At 57.1% G+C, this 19,531-nt stretch overlaps 2 protein-coding genes across 3 annotated transcripts; both read left to right on the top strand.

Moving 5' to 3' along the window:
* Window positions 1-1,286: 1,286 nt before the first annotated feature.
* Window positions 1,287-10,212, top strand: TRMT2B (tRNA methyltransferase 2 homolog B). The gene is made up of 12 exons (XM_062006980.1): window positions 1,287-1,456; window positions 3,480-3,534; window positions 3,990-4,100; window positions 4,435-4,534; window positions 5,421-5,491; window positions 5,887-6,033; window positions 6,156-6,250; window positions 7,141-7,355; window positions 7,775-7,876; window positions 8,030-8,149; window positions 9,099-9,198; window positions 9,973-10,212. Exons 1-12 carry the CDS (start codon window positions 1,287-1,289, stop codon window positions 10,097-10,099), a joined length of 1,413 nt encoding a protein of 470 aa, XP_061862964.1. The 3' UTR covers window positions 10,100-10,212.
* A 3,714-nt stretch (window positions 10,213-13,926) lies between these two features.
* Window positions 13,927-17,405, top strand: TMEM35A (transmembrane protein 35A). 2 transcript variants are annotated; one of them, XM_062006880.1, is made up of 3 exons: window positions 14,066-14,089; window positions 14,227-14,402; window positions 16,870-17,405. In XM_062006880.1, exons 2-3 carry the CDS (start codon window positions 14,322-14,324, stop codon window positions 17,254-17,256), a joined length of 468 nt encoding a protein of 155 aa, XP_061862864.1. In that variant the 5' UTR covers window positions 14,066-14,089; window positions 14,227-14,321; the 3' UTR covers window positions 17,257-17,405. The 2 variants fall into 2 exon arrangements, with proteins under 2 accessions (XP_061862862.1, XP_061862864.1); XM_062006878.1 differs by lacking the exon at window positions 14,227-14,402 and having other exon boundaries at window positions 13,927-14,089.
* The last annotated feature ends 2,126 nt before the right edge of the window (window positions 17,406-19,531 follow it).

Below are 19,531 nucleotides of genomic sequence, written 5' to 3'. Positions count from 1 at the left end.
GGCAGCGGTTCCTGAGGCAGAGAACCAGCCTGCGGGTGGCAAAGGCAGCAGGGCACAGGCTGGCAGCTGGGACCAGCGTGGATGGGGCAGGCGGAGGGGGCGAGTTGCTGGCTCAGCCAGTGCTCAGTTCTATTCGGGGGCTGTTCCTGATGCCCCTGGGCGCTTCTGCCTCTGGCCTCCTGCTGCCTGGGGCCTCTTCCAGGTGCCAAAGGCCACTCTTCAGGCTGGAAAGCAGATGAACCTTTGGTGCCCCCGGCTGTTGCCTGTGGGCCTGGCCCAGTCTCTCTCCAGCACAGAGCTGTGATCTCAGGGGCTGCTTTATTCGGGAGACCAGAGATGCCCCGGTGGTCCCCAAGTGATCGTGGGTGTCCCATCCACAAAGAGCCCTTCTTGTGCCCCCAGCTGCTGGTGACTGAAGCAAAGGCCTGCAGCAAACGCTGCCCAGAAGGCTGAGGCTTTGGGGAGGCAGCAGTGCCGTTTGAGCACTGGGGAGAGGAGAGCGAGGCAAGAGGTGATTGTGCTGGGACACTGGTGTGAGCTGTGCCTCTGGCTTTCCTCGTGGGCTGTAGACACAGGAGGCTTTCCAACCCCCTTCCCAGTGTTTGCTGTGGCGTTCTGCACTGAAGCCAGTCCGAAGCTGCATTTTCCCAGCCCAGATGCAAAGCTTTAGTTCCCACACCGTTTACAGAGGAGTTCATTCCCACAGGGAGCTTGGTTTGGGTGTGGGGTTTCTGCCTGAGCTCAAGTGAGAGTTGAGAAACGCTCAGTTCAGAGTTGGGTGTCACGATGGAGCGAAGGGAGCTCTGGCTGTGCCGTGCTGTGAAGCAAGACTACAGATCCGTGCCTCCAAAGTGACTTGTGAGCCACCCTCTGCTTGCCGAGGAACCCAGACGGAACTGTCCTTAGCAGGTGATGTGGTGGTCATCCGAGCAAAGGGGCTGTTGTGCCCTGACGCTGTTAGAGGGCAAGCACTGGCTGCGTAGAGCTCAAGCCGGGAGCAGGGGCCGTGTGTGGCTGGGCAGCGTGTGAAAGCAGCATCCTGGGACACGGGTGCAGGTGATTTTGGGTGCGTGTGGAAGGTTCGTGGAGGCCCCCGGTAAGCAGAGGATGGCAGCGTGTGCCGGCAGCCGCGGGGCGGTGAGCTGTGCCGCGTGTGGCCGCGGCAGAGGCTGCGGGGCCGCCGGTGTCCCGGCGCGGGCGGCCGCTCCGCCTGCCGCTGCTCGCTGCGCTTGGGGCCGGTCGGGCCGGCCGGGCTGCGGCCCCGGGGCGCCCCGCTGCGGCCCGCCATGGCTCTGTGCTGCGCGCCGCGGCTGCCGCGCCGGGCCCTGCGGCCTCGCAGCGCGCTCCTGAGCAGCCTGCGCGGGGGGCAGCGCGGCCCGCGGCCGGAGCACACCGCGGCCGAGGAGAGAAAGGCCCGGCAGGGCCATGGCCCGGCGGGCAACCGCTGGGAGGAGAGGTACGGCTGTTCCCCGCCGCGCCGGCGGCCTGGCACGGCAGCGGCTCGGCACGGCACGGCACGGCAGCGGCTCTGCCCGGCACGGCACGGCCCGGCACGGCAGCGGCTCGGCCTGGCCCGGCAGCGGCTCTGCCCGGCACGGCAGCGGCTCGGCTCAGCCCGGCAGCGGTTCGGCTCGGTTCGGCCCGGCACGGCAGCGGCTCGGCCCGGCACGGCAGCGGCTCAGCCCGGCAGCGGTTCGGCTCGGCTCGGCCCGGCACGGCAGCGGCTCTGCCCGGCACGGCAGCGGCTCGGCTCGGCCCGGCAGTGGCTCGGCTCGGCCCGGCACGGCAGCGGCTCTGCCCGGCACGGCAGCGGCTCGGCCTGGCCCGGCAGCGGCTCTGCCCGGCACGGCAGTGGCTCGGCTCGGCCCGGCACGGCAGCGGCTCTGCCCGGCACGGCAGCGGCTCGGCCTGGCCCGGCAGCGGCTCTGCCCGGCACGGCAGCGGCTCGGCTCGGCTCGGCTCGGCCCGGCCCGGCAGCGGCGGGAGCAGGGGTTGCGCCGGCTGCCTGGGGCTGGGCCCGGGGACGCGGGTGGGGCAGAGGGCGAGCAGAAAGCTCCGGGAGCGCAGGATCGGGAGCTGAGCCGTTGCTGTGGTGGCACAGAGAAAGTAACGGTGCGTGTGTCTCGCAGCTCTGTACCCGGAGGCACTTGGCCCTGGGCGCTTTGGAAGCACGGCCCAGAGTCCTGGCAGGCGAGAACAGCACCAGAGCTGTGCAGGGAGGTTGTGCAGGGGCTCAGCGGGGCCGTGGTTGGTGGGTAGTGATGGGACAGTGATGGTCGCTGGCATCACACCCACCTCATCCCTGGCTGGGGTTTGGGGTTCTGGTCGGTTTGGGGTTTGTTCCCCCTGAGATCAGCTTTTCTGTGCTTTGCTCTCGCTGGTCCTGCCTCAGGTGTGAGCAGTGGCAGTTCCCAGGTTTCTGTCTCGGCAGGTCAGGGGGAGCGGGCAGCCTGTCGTTCTCTGCCCACTGCACACACACACTGGCTGTTTCCCCGTGGGGGGTTTAATCTCCCTCAGCATCAGCTGAAGTGCTGTGTTGGCTGGAAGCACAGGCAGGTAGATGATGCAGGATGGATGCAGCGAGGGATGAGAGAAGCATCTTGTTCTGTTGGAGGAAAGCTCCACGGTGATGGGATCTGAGCTGTGTGTGGAGCAGCAAGGGATGAGCAAAGGGAGAGCAAGAGAGCACAGCTGAGGATACAACGGGGTCTGTGCTATTTTCCCCTTCTCTGCCTGTTTCCAGGGCTGTTTCTCTGCCCCAGCACCACTGGAGTGCTCTGTGCACCGGCCTGGAGGGAGCTGTCAGGCAGGGCTTGGCAGGGCCCCTCTGGGTCCCTGTGCAGGGACAGTGCTGTTGCTGGCCCTGTGCTGTAAAGGGGGATCAGAAAGAGATGTGGGTTGCCTGTGACACCCAGGCACCACTGGTCAATCTTCTGCCAAAGGCATAGTCTGTCCTCTGGAGATTTGGTCATTTTGGTTTAGTTCCAAATCTCTCACTGGTGGGTGTCAGGAGCTTGGGGCAGCACTTTCTGTTATCTCCAGTGGCAGGACAAGGGGTGATGGGATGAAGCTGGAACACAAACAGTTCCATTGAAACACAAGGAGAAACTGTTGGAGTGTTTGAGTGAGGGAGCCCTGGCCCAGGCTGCCCAGGGAGGGTGTGGAGGCTCCTGCTCTGGAGGTCTCCAAACCCCCCTGGACACGTTCCTGTGTGAGCTGATGTAGGGGAATCTGCTTTGGCAGGGGGCTGGGCTGGATGCTCTTTAGAGGTCTGTTCCAACTGCCACCACTCTGTGATTCTGCAGCAGGAAAGTGCCATGAGGGGGAGTTGGGCTGTTCACAGGCAGCTGTGGTGCAGAGCTGTACCAGAACAGTCCTACCCACAGAGCCTCTGGCGACAGCAGGAGGCGAGTGGCTGCCTGGTGGGGCCACAGCCTGCTGACAGCATCTGGGCACTGTCTCCTTGTTGTGTTCTCCAGGTTGGCAAATGCAGTAACTCCATTGTGGAGACTTCCCTATCAAGAGCAGCTGCAGGTAAGATGTGCTTACATGGACTTTTCTCTGTTGTTTTGCCTCAGTTGCCTCTCCTGTGCCCTATGAGCAGCAGTCCCCAGCATCTTCATTGCTTAATGCAGCAAACTCTTCAGAGCCCATCTACTGCTGCTTCAGTTCCTGCAGAGGATGGAACTAGCAGGTTCCCTGGGAGTGGTGAGTGTGATCACCAACAGCCCAGAGGATGGGCACTCACACAGTGATCCTGGACAACTGCTATGCTGAAGCTTCGTGCTGGACCAAGGGCTCCAGGCCAGTGCTTGGGGACCACAGAGACAGGATTTGTGTCTCCCTGTTGCTCCAGGCAGCTGTGGTGATGACAAGGGCAGTGTTTCCCTGGGGCTATATCCCACTTGCACTGTTGGACTTGCCAGGGGTGGGGGGTGAGGAGCTGCCCACTGTTGTGTGGTCCTGTGAGAGTGGTTTTGGCTCTGCAGGTAAAGTATGAAAGCCAGAGGAAGCATTTGCAGACGCTCACATCTCATCTTGAGGAGCTGGGCACAGATGTGCAGGAGCTGTGCTGTCCTCTGCAGCCTGTGGTCCCTTCGGTGAGTGTCCCCTGGGAATGCTGCTCCCCCTGAGCCACCAACAAGCTCACCTGAGTGCTGAACTCCTTGGAGGCAGAGAATGTGTCTGTGGCAGTCCTTGCTGGCTCCTGCTTTGCAGCCTGGGACTGCTGGAGAGGGAAACGAGCCCAGTGCTTGTGCCCAGGCCTTCCCTGATAATCCTGTCACAGAGAGCTGTCCTGCACACAAGCTCCATTTCTGTGCTTGGTGCTCTTGTGTGTCTTCCTGTGTTGCCACCAGAACAGCCAGGCTCAGTTTTGCCTTTCCTGCATGACTTTTAAGCTGAGGTTGTGCTTTCCCTTCTTTTCTCCCTCAGCCCATCGTTAACGGCTACCGGAACAAATCGACTTTCTCTGTGAACCAAGGCCCAGATGGCAACCCCAAAACTGTGGGGCTGTATGTGGGAACTGGCAGAGGTCAGTGCTGGATGAGGAGCTGAGTAGAAAACTGCTGGCCAAGTCCAGAGCAGCGATTTGAAAACCTCAGTTCATGAGCTTCACAAGAAACACCAGGTTCTAAGACAGCAGTGAGGGTGACAGCTGTGGGAGCAGCTCCTCCAGGGTTTAGCTGTGTTGTTCCTGTGGGTTTTGGCATACTCCAGGAGCTTGGGCTGAGCAGGGAGAGTGTGGTGGGCTGTGTCCATCCATAGGCAGCAGAGCAAACCATGGAGCATTTGGGATGTGTGAGACAGTTTGGTTGTGTGCAGGTCAGATGTGAGCTGTGTGCCCCTCCCAGGCTGCTCAGTGGGGAACTCCTTCACACCATCCAGACAAGGTTTTGCCTGTCAGCTTCCTCAGCAAGAGGCACTGGAGTGCTCACTGGGTGCTTTTCTCATTGAAACAAGAATTCCATGGGTGCACTGTACCTGCCAGCAGAAGTTTGGCATTTAAACTGAAGTGGGGATGGTTTGTTCTAGGCCACCTAAACTGCTTGACTGCTCTAAGCCCACACCAGTATTCCTCAGTTAGCAAAGCAGCTCACTCTGCTCTTGTCTCTGTTTAAGAACAGTCTCAGGAGCTTCTGAGAGGACATTTAAAAAGCTGCTGGAGCTCCAACCTCTTCATGGAAGTTAGTGGCAGTAATCAGGGGTAAAGGGAACTCTGGCAGGTCCTGCAGACCACAGGTACCCAGAACATCACAGGATTTCCTGGGGCACTTAGGTACCAGCTGTTGCTTTTACCTTTCTTCTCTTGGGCAATGGGAGGATTCAGGGGGAAGGTCTCTCCACAGCATGGCAGGTGGCTTGCAGTGGTTTATGTCCCCTGCAACTAACCAATTCAATACCTGTCTTTCTCTCTCCAGCAAGAAATATTGTCTGTGTGAAAGCCAACCACCTGGAGAACATACCCTCAAAACACAAACAGGTAGCCCAGGTAAGTAAACAAGTCTTGTGTGTCCCTAGATGGTGGAACAGAGGGGCTGCCACAACTCTTCCTTAGGAGAACATGTCGTTTTAGGGATGCTGTGGCTTGAGATCCATCTTCAGGCTTTCAGGCCTGACTGGTTGACAGAAACCTACTTGAGTGTTAATGTTGCAGCCTCTAAACTGCCCTAAAGAGAAGTGACCCAAGTGACTCCTGCCAATCTAGCAAAGTGCAGACGAATCCCAGATGCAAATGATTCCGTTCCAAGACCTTGGAAGGAGCCAAAGAAACCAGCCCAAAGCAGATGCCACTGGGGGAAGGGCCACCCATTGTGGTGCACAGAGCTATGCCAAGGCCAGGGCAGTTGTGTTTGTTCCCTGCAAGTGCATTTCCTCTGCCCTCAGTGCTATGAGGAGTTCATCCGTTGCTCCCCCCTGGAGCCCTGCATCCTGTTCTCCGAAGGCGGGCACTGGCGGGAGCTCGTGGTGCGCACCAGCAGCCGTGGCCACACCATGGCCATCGTCACCTTCCACCCCCAGGAGCTGGGCCAGGTGAGTGTGTGGAGGACAGGGCTCCTGGCAGGAGGTACAGCAGGCTGAGCTGGGCTTGCTGGGTGTATTTCTGGGGAGAAGTGTTTCATTGCAGACAGCTTGTCCTTCCTTGCTCTTTCCAGGAGGCTCTGGCTGCTCACAAAGCATCACTCAAGGAGTTCTTCACGTGTGGGCCTGGAACAGTCTGTGCCTTGACTTCACTTTACTTCCAAGAGAGGTATTTATGGCTTGACATGGGGAAAGAGTGGAAGTAAAGCCACCTCCTTTTTCCCCCCCCATCTCTGACCAAACGTTACCAGTTCAGGGAGTGCTTGAAGGGGATGGCAGATGTCTGATGCCTCTTGCAGGTGGGGTTTTAAGGTGGCCACAGCTTTGTCTTTCCAGAGCTGAAGTAGCTGAATACACAATGGCTCTACCTCTTGAAGTTGTAAGCCTGGGAAACTAAAGAAAAACAACCAACTAGAGTGACTTTCCCAAGAGGGTAAATCACATTAGCAGCAAAACTGGGGAACAGACCCTGGGCTTGCAGCCTTGTGAAGTCATTTTGATCCTTCAGAGGAGTTCCAGGCTGTGCAAGGTACAGATCCCTTACAAAGAATCAAAATACTTTGATCCCATTGGAAGGGTCACATGAAGTAAAGCTGGCAGGGAGAGAACCATCCTCCCCTGCACATGAGCAGCCTGGGAATGGAAATGGAAATCACAGAGTCAAAGCATGGTGAGGTTGGAAGGGACTTTAGAGCTCATCCAGCCCAACCCCCTGCCAAAGCAGCTCCCACCTACATCAGCTCACATAGGAACATGTCCAGGGGGTCTTGAAGAGCTCCAGAGCAGGAGCCTCCACACCCTCCCTGGGCAGCCTGGGCCAGGGCTCCCTCACTCAAACACTCAAACAGTTTCTCCTTGTGTTTCAATGGAACTGTTTGTGTTCCAGTTCCCATCACCCCTTGTCCTGCCACTGGATACAACAGAAAGTGCTGCCCCAAGCTCCTGACACCCACCAGTGAGAGATTTGTAGCTATTAATGGGCTCCCCCCTCAGTCTCCTCTTCTGCCTCAGCAGTTGCCTCTGCTACCTTCTAACAGCAGCTTTTGTGTGCTCTGCCAGCACCATGACACGCTGCTCCCACGAGCAGTCCCCCTTCCAGCTCCTCCATGGACAACCTCACATCTTTGAGGAAGTGCTGGGCCTCAAGTTTCGCATCTCTCCTGATGCCTTTTTCCAAGTGAACACGGGAGGAGCAGAAGTTCTGTACCAGGCAGTTGGGGAGCTGAGTCAGGTTGATGGGGACACCACCCTCCTCGACATCTGCTGTGGAACAGGTGAGCAGTGGCCACATGAGCCTGGGCCCCAGAGCTGGTGCCATAGAATCACACAGGCACTGAATGGTGGGGGTTGGACCTTTAGAGCTCATCCAGCCCAACCCCCTACAGAAGCAGCTCCCACCTACATCAGGTCACACAGGAACGTGTCCAGGAGGGTCTCGAAGACCCCCAAGAAGGAGCCTCCACACCCTCCCTGGGCAGCCTGGGCCAGGGCTCCCTCGCTCAAACACTGACACAGTTTCTCCTTGTGTTTCAATGGAACTGTTTGTGTTGCAGCTTCATCCCATCACCCCTTGTACAACAGAGAGAAGTGCTGCCCCAAGCTCCTGACCCCCAGCCACGATGATGCACCATCAATGCTCCCCACTAGCTAAAGGATTGTTCTTTTTCAACATGGATGTTTCCCTCATTTCCAGGCACAATTGGTCTCACTCTGGCTCACCAAGTGTCCAAGATTATTGGTATTGAGGTGGTGGAGAAGGCAATAGAGGATGCCAGGTGGAATGCTGCATTCAATGGTGAGTTTGACTAAGTTTCAATCTGCTGAAGAATCAGCAGCAGCAGTGAGTGGAGGGATCCCACTGAGCTCCCCCAGGACAGGGGCTGCCCGTTTACACCTGACATCTGGTGAGACTCACTGCTCAGTTCAGTGGATGCTCTTTGCTTTGCAGGAATTTCCAACTGTGAGTTTCACAGTGGCAAGGCAGAGGCTGTGTTACCACAACTCCTGGCGTCGTGGGAGGCTGCTCAGCCCCTGGTTGCTGTGGTGAACCCCTCTCGGGCTGGGCTGCGTGAGACAACTTGCTCTTTCTTTTCCTCTTGAGGACAGAGAATTAAGAACAAGTTCTGTGCAACCTGCTTACACTGGCTCTGAACCTCCTCACCTTGTTGCTGACAGCAGCTAAAATCCCCCAGACTCTGCTGTTTTCGTGCTTTCTCTTTAAAGCACATGGCTCTGACCCTTTTTCCTCATCCTTTGTAGACTCAGAGGATTATTTAGGGGAGAAGGAGCCTTTGGATGTCTGTGGTCTCCCAACTAAAACAAGGCCAACTGCAGAGTATGCAAGGTTGCACAGGGCTCTGAAGCCTAGTTGAGCTGGGATGTGTCCTAGGGTAGATATTCTCTCTTGAAGATGTTCTCCCCAATAGATTTCATTTCCCTTGCTGTAGTGCATCTGTTGCCTCTCCCCCCATTCTTGTGCATCTCTGACAGGATGATGGCTCCATCATTCTGTAAAGCCCCATGAGGCCCCTGAAGGTAGCAAATGGATCCCAGCTCACCTTCCCTTCCCCAGGCTGGATAACCCCAGCCCTCTCCCAGTCTCTCTGTGCCTGCTGTGCCCCAGCCCTCTAAATGCCTCAGTGGTCTCACTGACCTCACTCCAGTGTGTGCTGGTCCTGGTGCCCAGATGTGGCCTCACAAGTGTGTGTGGGTAGTTCTACATGCCACTGATTATTTAAGTAACATTTCTCCTCTCATCCTTCACCCCCCTGGGAAGAGGGGTTTCTCCCACTCTCTGCCCTGCCACATGGGTTGTGCTGTCAGTGTGGGGCTCATCCCTGGCTCCTAGGAGACCTAAGAGCACCTGAGACAGGACATGGCAAAAGGTGCAGATTAGTTTTACCCTGTGTTTGTGGCAGTGCAGTGCAGTTGTGTGGTGCCTGCTGTGCAGCCATTGCTTCAGGAGAGCTCACAGTGCTGCTGGGGCACTGGGGAGAGCACAGGGTCTGTTTTTGCAGATCACAGGGTTGTACGAGCCATCCGAAACTGCAGATCCATCCAGAAGCTCATCTACATCTCCTGCAAGCCAGAGGGTGAAGCCATGAGGAACTTCCTTGAGTGAGCACTCTCTTCCTTTCCCCTGGCCTTAGTGACAGCCCCTGTTATGCTCAGACAAGGACATAAACTGACCTTAGGGGGGTTTTCACCAGGGGAGTTCTGCAGGTGTGATCCAGGAGTAAGCAACGTGTAGCCAGAAGTGGTTTGTGCCTCTGTGTTGCTTTGGGTTGACCTGCAAGCTGCACTGGCTGGTACTGGGTGTTCTTGGGGTTTCATGTTCCAGCAGAATGCTTTGGGGCATCAGTAAGGAACAGAAAATAAACCAGCATCATGATACATGAAGATAAACCAGCAAATTGTGCAGCCTTCCCCCAGTACAGCAGCACAGCTGGGTGTGGGAGACAGGGTCCTTCACTGAGGGAAGGTTTGTTCCTAGGCAATGAAGAGAAGCTGAGGGCATTAGTCAGCTGCTCAGGGTTAATCTTATAGCTAAGCCTGGGGAAGGCCTGTTTGCAGGTGATAAATCTGTCTGCAGGTAACCCAAGGTAGTGCTGAGGATTATTTCCCTAAGGGCATTAAGCATCTTCCAGCTGGGATGGCTCAAAGGAGCTTCAGACCTGCCACTCACTCTTGAGCTTGTCCATGAAGTTTTCAGAGCTGGTTGGAGATTCAGTATTGATGCTTGCAGAGCTCAGACAGGGGCTGGTGCAGAGGCTGAGGGATGTCAGCTGGACACAGGACACCTCCTCACAGCATCCTCCGTGCTCTTGTGCTACACATCATGGTGGGAAGGGTTCTGCTACTGGTCTAAAAGCAGCTCTGTGCTTTCCTCAGGCTGTGCTGCCCACCTGACCCAGGGAAGAAGCTGGCAGGAAAGCCATTTGCCCCCACATTGGCTGTACCTTTCGACCTGTTTCCTCACACTGCTCATTGTGAGCTGGTGCTGCTGTTCACCCGCTGACACGGAGGCCCTTGGGGAGCAACCTCCTACTGCCCTGGAGACTGGAGCAGTCAGGATTGCAACTTACTTTCCTGAAAGCTGTGTCAAAATAAAGAGTTTGGCTTTTGCTCTGACTGTGGATTGCCTCAGTCACCCAACTCCACTGTTCTGTAAGGAAACACTTGGGATTTCTGGGCTTAAAAGGTTCTCTCTATGATTTTAACACCTCTCCCCTGCAAACCTCTCAAGCTGTTGCTTAAAGCAGCCTGGAAACACTTTCTCCCTGGTGTTGTGGGGTTTTCCCATCATTGGCAGTGCAAACTACTAAACCCCATTGTATTGTCTGCTCTTGCCATGCCCTGAGGTCCCTGTTTGCCTCCAGGCTGCCTCGGGTGGGCTTCAAGTGAACTTGGAATGGAGGAAGGATGTGAACTAGAAATCCTCCCACTTCACTGTGCAAATGCTGACTTTTGGGCTCAGGGAAATGTTTCCTGTACAAACCTCGCAAACCAGCATTGGACTGCTGTCAGTCACAGGGCTGAGTTGGAGGCAACAAGAAAGACTTTTCTATGAAACAAAATGAAGAGGTTTCAGTGTTTCTCCTTCCACACCTTCCTCCCTCTTCAGCTCTTCATCCGAGAGTGCTGAGGGAGCAGCTGATGTGATTGCTGAGCCTCTCTCCATCATTTTTGATCAATCATGGAGCACAGGCGAGGTGCCTGAGGGCTGGAGACAGGCCAATGTCACTGCAGGCTGCAACAAGGGCTGGAAGGATGAGCCAGGAAACCACAGGCTGGTCAGCCTGACCTCCATCCCTGGAAAGGTGATGCAACAACTCATCCTGAATGTCACCACTAAACATATGAAGGATCAAATGGTTGCCAGGGGGAGTCAACATCGATCACCAAGGGGAAATCCTGTGTGACCAACCTGATGCCTTCTACCAGGACATAATCGGCTGGTTAGTTTAAGGGGAGCAGCAGATGTCATCTGCCTTGAGTTCAGCAAGGCTTTGGACATTGTCTCCCACAACACCCTCATCAGAAAGCTCAGGCAGTGTGGGCTGGATGAGTGGAGGTGAGGTGGATGGAGAACTGGCTGAATGACAGAGCCCAGAGGGTGCTGATCAATGGCACAGAGTCAGGTTGGAGGCCTGTGGCCAGTGGAGTTCCACAGGGATGGGTTCTGGGGCCAGTCTGGTTCAACATCTTCATCAAGCACCTGGATGAGGGGACAGAGGGACCCTCAGTGAGTTCCCTGCTGGTACCAAACTGGGAGCACTGGCTGATTCCCCAGAGACTGAGCTGCCAGGCAGTGAGAGCTGGACAGCCTGCGAGTTGGGCACAGAGGAACCTGCTGAGGGTCACCAAGGGCAGGGGCAGAGTCCTGCAGCTGGGGAGGAACAACCCCCTGCACCAGGCCAGGCTGGGGGTGAGCTGCTGGAGAGCAGCTCCAGGAGACAGACCTGGGAGTGCTGGCTGATAAGAAACTGCCCATGAGCAGCAACGTGGCCTCGTGGGCAAGAAGCCAACGGCAGCCTGGGGGCATCCAGCAGAGTGTGGGCAGCAGGGCCAGGGAGCTTCTGCTCCCCCTCTGCTCTGCCACATGTGCTGAGGCCTCAGCTGGAGTCCTGTGCCCAGTTGTGGGCTCCCCAGCTGCAGAGGGACAGGGAACTGCTGCAGAGAGGCCAGTGCAGGGCCACCCAGATGCTCAGGGCACTGGAGCATCTTCCTTGTGAGGAAAGGCTGCGGGCCCTGGGGCTGTTCAGGCTGGAGAAGAGGAGACTGAGGGGGCAGCTCATTCATAGCTCCAAATCTCTCACTGGTGGGTGTCAGGAGCTTGGGGCAGCACTTTCTCTCTGTTGTATCCAGTGGCAGGACAAGGGGTGATGGGATGAAGCTGCAACACAAACAGTTCCATTGAAACACAAGGAGAAACTGTTGGAGTGTTTGAGTGAGGGAGCCCTGGCCCAGGCTGCCCAGGGAGGGTGTGGAGGCTCCTTCCTTGGAGGTCTTCAAGACCCTCCTGGACATATTCCTGTGTGAGCTGATGTAGGTGGGAGCTGCTTTGGCAGGGGGTTGGACTCAATGATCTCTAAAGGTCTGTTCCAGCCCCCACCATGCTGTGAGTCTGTGATCTCAGCTTAGCCTAGCTCTGCTTTTGGCTAAAGATAATTTGTGGCAAATTAGAGGAGAGATCCAAGTATCAGAGGTTTGGGGAAACCTTCCCACTTTTCCTTTCTCCTATTCATCCATAGGAGAGATGAATACACAGAACAAGCCTGTGCAATGGAGGGTGGCCCAGTGGCCTCAACATCCTTTTGCTGCATCAGTTTCCAGCAGAGACACAGGGACAAGACACCTCCTGTGGGGGTTTGGGGGCAAATCCACCGAGCCACATGCAGTTTGCTGTGCGTGAGCACGTGAAACCCAAGGCTGCCAGTGTCGTCTCCGGCCACTTTTCCTCCCCAGCAGCTTCCTGAGGACACGTCCCCGTGTTGCCGCCGCCGCTGTGCCCTGCACCGCGTTGTGCCGCCCCGCATCCCATCCAGCGGCTCGGTGCCAGCCTCCGGGGGCGGGCTGTGGGGCTGGTGGCAGCGGAGGGAGGCTGGTGGCAGCGGGAGGGAGGCTGGTGGCAGCGGGAGGGGGCCGGTGGCAGTGGCAGGGAGGCTGGTGACAGCGGGAGGGAGGCTGGTGGCAGCGGGAGGGGGCCGGTGGCAGAGGGAGGGGGCCGGTGGCAGAGGGAGGGGGCTGGTGACAGCGGGAGGGGGCTGGTGGCAGCGGAGGGAGGCTGGTGGCAGCGGGAGGGAGGCTGGTGGCAGCGCTGCGAAGGCTGGTGGCAGAGGGAGGGGGCTGGTGGCAGCGAGGGGAGGCTGGTGGCAGCGGGAGGGAGGCTGGTGGCAGCGCTGCGAAGGCTGGTGGCAGAGGGAGGGGGCTGGTGGCAGAGGGAGGAGGCTGGTGGCAGAGGGAGGAGGCTGGTGGCAGAGGGAGGGAGGCTGGTGGCAGAGGGAGGGGGCTGGTGGCAGAGGGAGGGGGCTGGTGGCAGAGGGAGGGGGCTGGTGGCAGCGGGAGGGGGCTGGTGGCAGAGGGAGGGGGCTGGTGGCAGAGGGAGGCTGGTGGCAGAGGGAGGGAGGCTGGTGGCAGCGCTGCGAAGGCTGGTGGCAGAGGGAGGGGGCTGGTGGCAGAGGGAGGCTGGTGGCAGAGGGAGGGGGCTGGTGGCAGAGGGAGGGGGCTGGTGGCAGAGGGAGGGGGCTGGTGGCAGAGGGAGGGGGCTGGTGGCAGCGGGAGGGGGCTGGTGGCAGCGGAGGGAGGCTGGTGGCAGCGAGGGGAGGCTGGTGGCAGCGGGAGGGAGGCTGGTGGCAGCGCTGCGAAGGCTGGTGGCAGAGGGAGGGGGCTGGTGGCAGAGGGAGGGAGGCTGGTGGCAGAGGGAGGGGGCTGGTGGCAGCGGGGGGAGGCTGGTGGCAGAGGGAGGGGGCTGGTGGCAGCGGGAGGGGGCTGGTGGCAGAGGGAGGGGGCTGGTGGCAGAGGGAGGCTGGTGGCAGAGGGAGGGAGGCTGGTGGCAGAGGGAGGGGGCTGGTGGCAGAGGGAGGCTGGTGGCAGAGGGAGGGAGGCTGGTGGCAGAGGGAGGGGGCTGGTGGCAGAGGGAGGGGGCTGGTGGCAGCGGGAGGGAGGCTGGTGGCAGCGCTGCGAAGGCTGGTGGCAGCGGAGGCTGCGGAGCTGCGGCTGCAGGGCGTTAGGACCCGGCGGCTGCTGCGCGGGGGAGGCTCAATCCCCCCTCCCCTCCCGCTGCCTTCCTCGCAACCGCTGCGGCTTTATTCCTCATCTTCAATGGCAGCCGGAGCCACAGAGCCTCGCTAAGGATCGTTTGGCAGCAGCAGTTTCTGGCCTCTCCATGGCATCTCCCAGGACCATCACCATCGTCGCTCTCTCGGTGGCCCTGGGGCTCTTCTTTGTCTTTATGGGGACCATCAAGCTGACGCCCCGGCTCAGCAGAGATGCCTACAATGAGATGGTGAGTGCGGCGGCACGCAGGGAGACGCGTTCAGCTCTCTGCCCTCGGGCTCGTTGGCACCGCGATGGGCAGAGAGAGGCTGCTCTGCAGCCCGCAGCCGCGACAAGCTTCTCTCTCTTCTTTTTCGGTGGACGCAGAGAGAAACAAAGCAGCCGCAGCGCCCGGGAGATGCTGCCCGTGCCTCCTGCCCGGCCGGCCGGGGAGGGGACAGCCCAGCCCAGCCCGGCAAAAGATGGGGACACGGGTGTGCTGCATGGAGGAGGCAGCCAGGGCCAGCTGGTCCCGGGGAGCACAGCCACCTCCTGCACCGGGGGTAGGAAAAACAGATGTCTGCTCGGGTAGTCGGATGGGGCGTCCCCCAGGCTCTGTGCTTTCAAGCAAGGATGATGCCGCTGGCTGGCCCTGCCTCACCAGCCTCGTGCAGGGATTAATTCATGCTGTGCTAGTCTTAGCTGGTAGGAGTCACCTTGTTATTCTCTGTAGCCTGGGGAATGAGCCTCTCCTCCCCTTGCCTAATGGGAAAGGAGAGGAAGGAGAAGCCAGTGTGTGCGTTTTGCAGCTTGGTGAGCTAGTTTGTGTTCCTCTGTGCCCAGGGCCAACCCTGCTGCAGAGCTTTGCTGTCTGCAAGCTGCAGGCAGGCAAGGGACTGGCTGCCACGTTCCTTGTCCTTTAATGTTTGTTGCAGTGGCTGAAAAGCTTTGCTATCACTTTTTGTGCCCCTAAACAAAAATAGTGCTGGAAATTTCCAGCACATTCTCTCCTCTCCCTTTGTTCCACCTGCCCAGCTGCTTTCCCTTAGCTCTCAAATAACATCTGAATGGCAGCACAGGGATCTCACAGAGGAGAAGCAACAACAAGTAGCTCAGGAGCAAAAAGGCTGAGCTCAAATGCCCAGCAAACAAAGCTCTTAAGCTTCTGCTGCATAAGGTACAGATAAAAGCACTGAGAGCTTAGAAACACTGCAAAATCCTTGCTGTGTGAGATATTTCACTTCTCTGTCCTTCTCTGCTTCAGCAAGAGTCAGGCCTGCAGGTAGGAAGGATGTGACAGCCAGAAAGCAGAGGCACGGGGCTATTCCACAGCACCATCACTCTTCATAGCCCATATTGTAACATATGGCTCATTAGGCTGTCAGGCCTCTCCTGTGCTGCATACCAGGGTGGTCTGTCATGTAATGGAGATGGTGCAAACCTGATCTTGCTGATCCATAAAGATGGCTTCTTGCCCTGAGTAAAGAGACAACCTCTGTCACCTGCCCACACCTCCAAACCTGCAGCTTTCCCCTGTGTGCTCCAGCATGTGCTGACAGGACACTGCTTTTAAAAGCTATGTTTTTTTTCATAGGTGTTTTGAAATGCTCTGACTGAAGGTTTTGTTCACTGAAGGTTGGAAATGCATCCTTTGGTGCACACACTTCACTGTGCCAGGACGTCTCCAGTCACTCAGGAGCAAAAATGACAGTGCTGTTTGTTTTTCAACCAGGGCTGGAGTGGCAGCTCCTCCTAAGAAAGCAGCAGCAAAACTGACAGAGAAGTGGGGGGAGTTCTGTGTGTCCATAGAGCAGGTTTCCAAATCCACATGGAAGGAAACCTGAGGGCTGAACAGCTCTGTGCCTGAGCTTTGGCTTCCATTTCCCTCTCTTTGATTAGAAAGCAGAGAGCACAGTGACAGGAGTACCTGCAGGGAGAGTGTACTTGAGTGCAAGTGTCTCCAATAAGCAGGAGCTTTATTAAAACCTCATTGGGAAAAGGAAATACCTGATGGAAAAGGAAGAGATTCCAATCAAAAGCAATAAGTCCCTGATGTTCACATGCAAGAACCTGAAAGGTGTGTAAGGACAGAGGTTGTTTCTTCCCTGAAACAATGCAGCAGACGTGGAAGGAGGCTGACTCTTGCAACTTAACACTGCTTCTAAATGCAGCAGAAAGCAGGGAGCAAACCATGTCAAAGGTCAGCTTGCTTTCATCTGAGGAGGGAAAGGATCATGAGGGCATGTGAGCACAGGATGAGGCTGGGGAGTCTCAGCTTTGATGGATAGACCTGTGCTAAGCCCGTACTGCCTCCCCCCAAGAAGGGTATTCCAAGTTGCCTCAAGGTAGAAAGAGACTCCTGCTTTTACTTGCCGTGCCTGGGCTTTGCAAGGACCAGGTGTGTTATTTACACACCCTGTTACAACAGGTGAGGGACTCTCAGGTGCTTTTGTAGCTGTTTTATCAGCGTGGTTCTGCATTGCTGATCCCAGCAATTATAACTTCAGGTTTCAGGAGGAGGAATGCCTGGTCCCAGCTCCACCAGTGGGTGCCAGTCTGCAGGACTTTTTGCAGTGAGGAGACAGCAGCTTATAAAGGGGGAACTGCAGGTTGATCCTCTTTGATATCCTTCCAATGGGAGCTTTAGGGCTACAGACTGGACATTGTGCCAGGGGAGTCTGTGAGTTCCATTTAGAGGTCCATTTAAACATAAAAGTTGCATTGAAACATAAGGAGAAGCTGTTTGAGTGTTTGAGTGAGGGAGCCCTGGCCCAGGCTGCCCAGGGAGGGTGTGGAGGCTCCTTCCTTGGAGGGATTCAAACCCCCCTGGACACATTCCTGTGTGACCTGATGTAGGTGGGAGCTGCTTTGGCAGGGGGTTGGGCTGGCTGAGCTCTAAAGCTCCCTCCCAACCCCCACCATTCCATGATTTAGCTCACATTTCACAGCAGCTTATGTCAGTGGAAGCCCCTTCTCCCCTTGACTTTCTCACATGCTGGTGTCCTACCCTGTTAACCTCTTTGGTTGCAGAAACGAGCCTACAAGAGCTACGTGCGGGCCCTGCCCATGCTGAAGAAGATGGGAGTCAGCTCCATCCTCCTCCGCAAGAGCATCGGGGCCCTGGAAGTGGCGTGTGGCATCGTCATGACCCTGGTGCCCGGTCGGCCCAAGGACGTGGCCAACTTCCTCCTCCTCCTCCTCGTGCTGGCCGTGCTCTTCTTCCACCAGCTGGTGGGTGACCCCCTCAAACGTTACGCCCACGCCCTGGTCTTTGGGATCCTGCTCACCTGCCGCCTGCTGATCGCCCGGCAGCCCGAGGAGCAGCCCCTGGACAAGAGGATCCTGGCAGTGAACGGGGACGAGCAGCCCCTCAGCCACGAAGCAAGTCCTGAGAAAGGCAAAATGAAGGTGTCCTAGTGCAGTCTGTGTGTGTGTGTGTGTGTGTGTGTGTGTGAGGCACGGACCCTCGAGGCAGCTCTCTCCAAAATCACCCAGAAATGTTGGGTTTCTCATGACCTATTTCTATTTTTCTGTCTTGTCTAGAAATAAAGTTGCACTTGGGGTCTGAGAGACACTGGCTGTGTCCACATTGTGGTCTTGCTTTTGCTGCTGCCCTGTCATGTAGTAAAACCCACGAGCCAGCTTTTCACCAGGGCAAGCCTGGAGGCAGCTGGTGAATAAGAAGCTGCAAAAGCAGCCTGAGAGCCACAGGCAAAGACTTGGGCAGGTGCTCATGCTAACCTGGCCCTGCTGCAGGGATTAGTCCCTGGACATCAGCCCTGGAGCCCTGTGGCAGCTGAAACCTGTCATGGGGGGACACTTCTGCTACGTGGCAGTCAAGGCTGTTGTCCCTGTGCTGGCCTGTGCAGCCCCATCCACAAGTGTGTGTTTCCTTTTCCATAGTCAAGGGGAAAATGGAAGCATAAAAGGTGCTGTTTGTGGTGTTGGAGAGAGGGATCTCAGCCTTGTCTTTGGAGGTGTAACCAGGGAAAGACATGTGCTATCTGCATCTTGCTTCGCTTTCAACACTTGGCAGAGGCTCCAAAACTGGGGCAGTGGCCCAATAACAGTATTTTGTTGCCTGTTTCAAACAAGGCAATGGCACCTCTTTATGCCTCTTGGCAGAGAGTGAGGATCCCTGCTGAGGGGATGGGGAGCAGAACTGCCCAAACAACTCCAAAGCATTTGTCTGCTGTTGGCAAATAGCATCGTGCTCCCTATTTCCTTGCAAGAAAACAAATCCCCCTTTCCCCCTCCACAGCTACAGCAACTTCACAGAGTTGTCAGTTCTTGCTGGTAGATGAGGGTCTGAATGTGTCAGGTTCACTGTTCATCCCCCATCCAGCTTCAGGGAGCTGAGGGCAAGTCCTGTCTCCAGAGCCTGAACCCCTGTGTGTTGTACCTGGATCCTTAGAGAGTGCCATTAGCAGTGTTACCTCTGTGGTTGCTCTGTTTCATGTTTGTCTGCTTCCAGTTCTTCCTTCTTTTCATAGAAAATAAAACTTTTTGACATTTGGAGAAAAAAAATCTCTTGAGAGAAACACATTTCTTTGGGTCCTGAAGTTTTCTGTGAGACACACACCAGGAATCTCTCCCCCCTGCCTAAAGAGGGGCAGAATCCTGTCAGGGGGGTTTCAGAGCAATAGAAGGTGACTCAGGATGGAAGCCTTAGGTTATTTGGATTAGTATCTGCAAGGCAGTTAATCAAGGCTGTTTCCACTTGATGAAGTCACTGGTAATGTTCATTTTTCTTGTAGGACAAGGGCAAGGGCAGAGTCCTGCAGCTGGGGAGGAACAACCCCCTGCACCAGGCCAGGCTGGGGGTGACCTGCTGGAGAGCAGCTCCAGGAGACAGACCTGGCAGTGCTGGCTGATAAGAAACTGCCCATGAGCAGCAACGTGGCCTCGTGGGCAAGAAGCCAATGGCAGCCTGGGGGCATCCAGCAGAGTGTGGGCAGCAGGGCCAGGGAGCTTCTGCTCCCCCTCTGCTCTGCCACATGTGCTGAGGCCTCAGCTGGAGTCCTGTGCCCAGTTGTGGGCTCCCCAGCTGCAGAGGGACAGGGAACTGCTGCAGAGAGGCCAGTGCAGGGCCACCCAGATGCTCAGGGGACTGGAGCATCTTCCTTGTGAGGAAAGGCTGCGGGCCCTGGGGCTGTTCAGGCTGGAGAGGAGGAGACTGAGGGGGCAGCTCATTCATAGCTCCAAATCTCTCACTGGTGGGTGTCAGGAGCTTGGGGCAGCACTTTCTCTCTGTTGTATCCAGTGGCAGGACAAGGGGTGATGGGATGAAGCTGCAACACAAACAGTTCCATTGAAACATAAGGGAAAACTGTTTGAGTGTTTGAGTGAGGGAGCCCTGGCCCAGGCTGCCCAGGGAGGGTGTGGAGGCTCCTGCTCTGGAGCTCTTCAAGACTCTCCTGGACACGTTCCTGTGTGAGCTGATGTAGGTGGGAGCTGCTTTGGCAGGGGGTTGGGCTGGCTGAGCTCTAAAACTCCCTTCCAGCCCCCACCATTCAGTGACTGTGTGACCACCAGATGTGCCCGCACAGCCGCGGCTGCCGTGCGGCGCCAGGCCCTGCGCTGCCGGCACAGGGTGTGTGTGAGGGGCTGTCGGGCTGCGCTGCCGGCACAGGGTGTGTGAGGGGCTGTCGGGCCGCGCTGCCGGCACAGGGTGTGTGAGGGGCTGTCGGGG

This window comes from Colius striatus, chromosome 13 (assembly GCF_028858725.1).
Source record: "Colius striatus isolate bColStr4 chromosome 13, bColStr4.1.hap1, whole genome shotgun sequence".
Taxonomy (NCBI): domain Eukaryota; kingdom Metazoa; phylum Chordata; class Aves; order Coliiformes; family Coliidae; genus Colius; species Colius striatus.
Note: the sequence above shows the minus strand (reverse complement) of the source record. Positions and strands in the feature narration are given on the sequence as shown.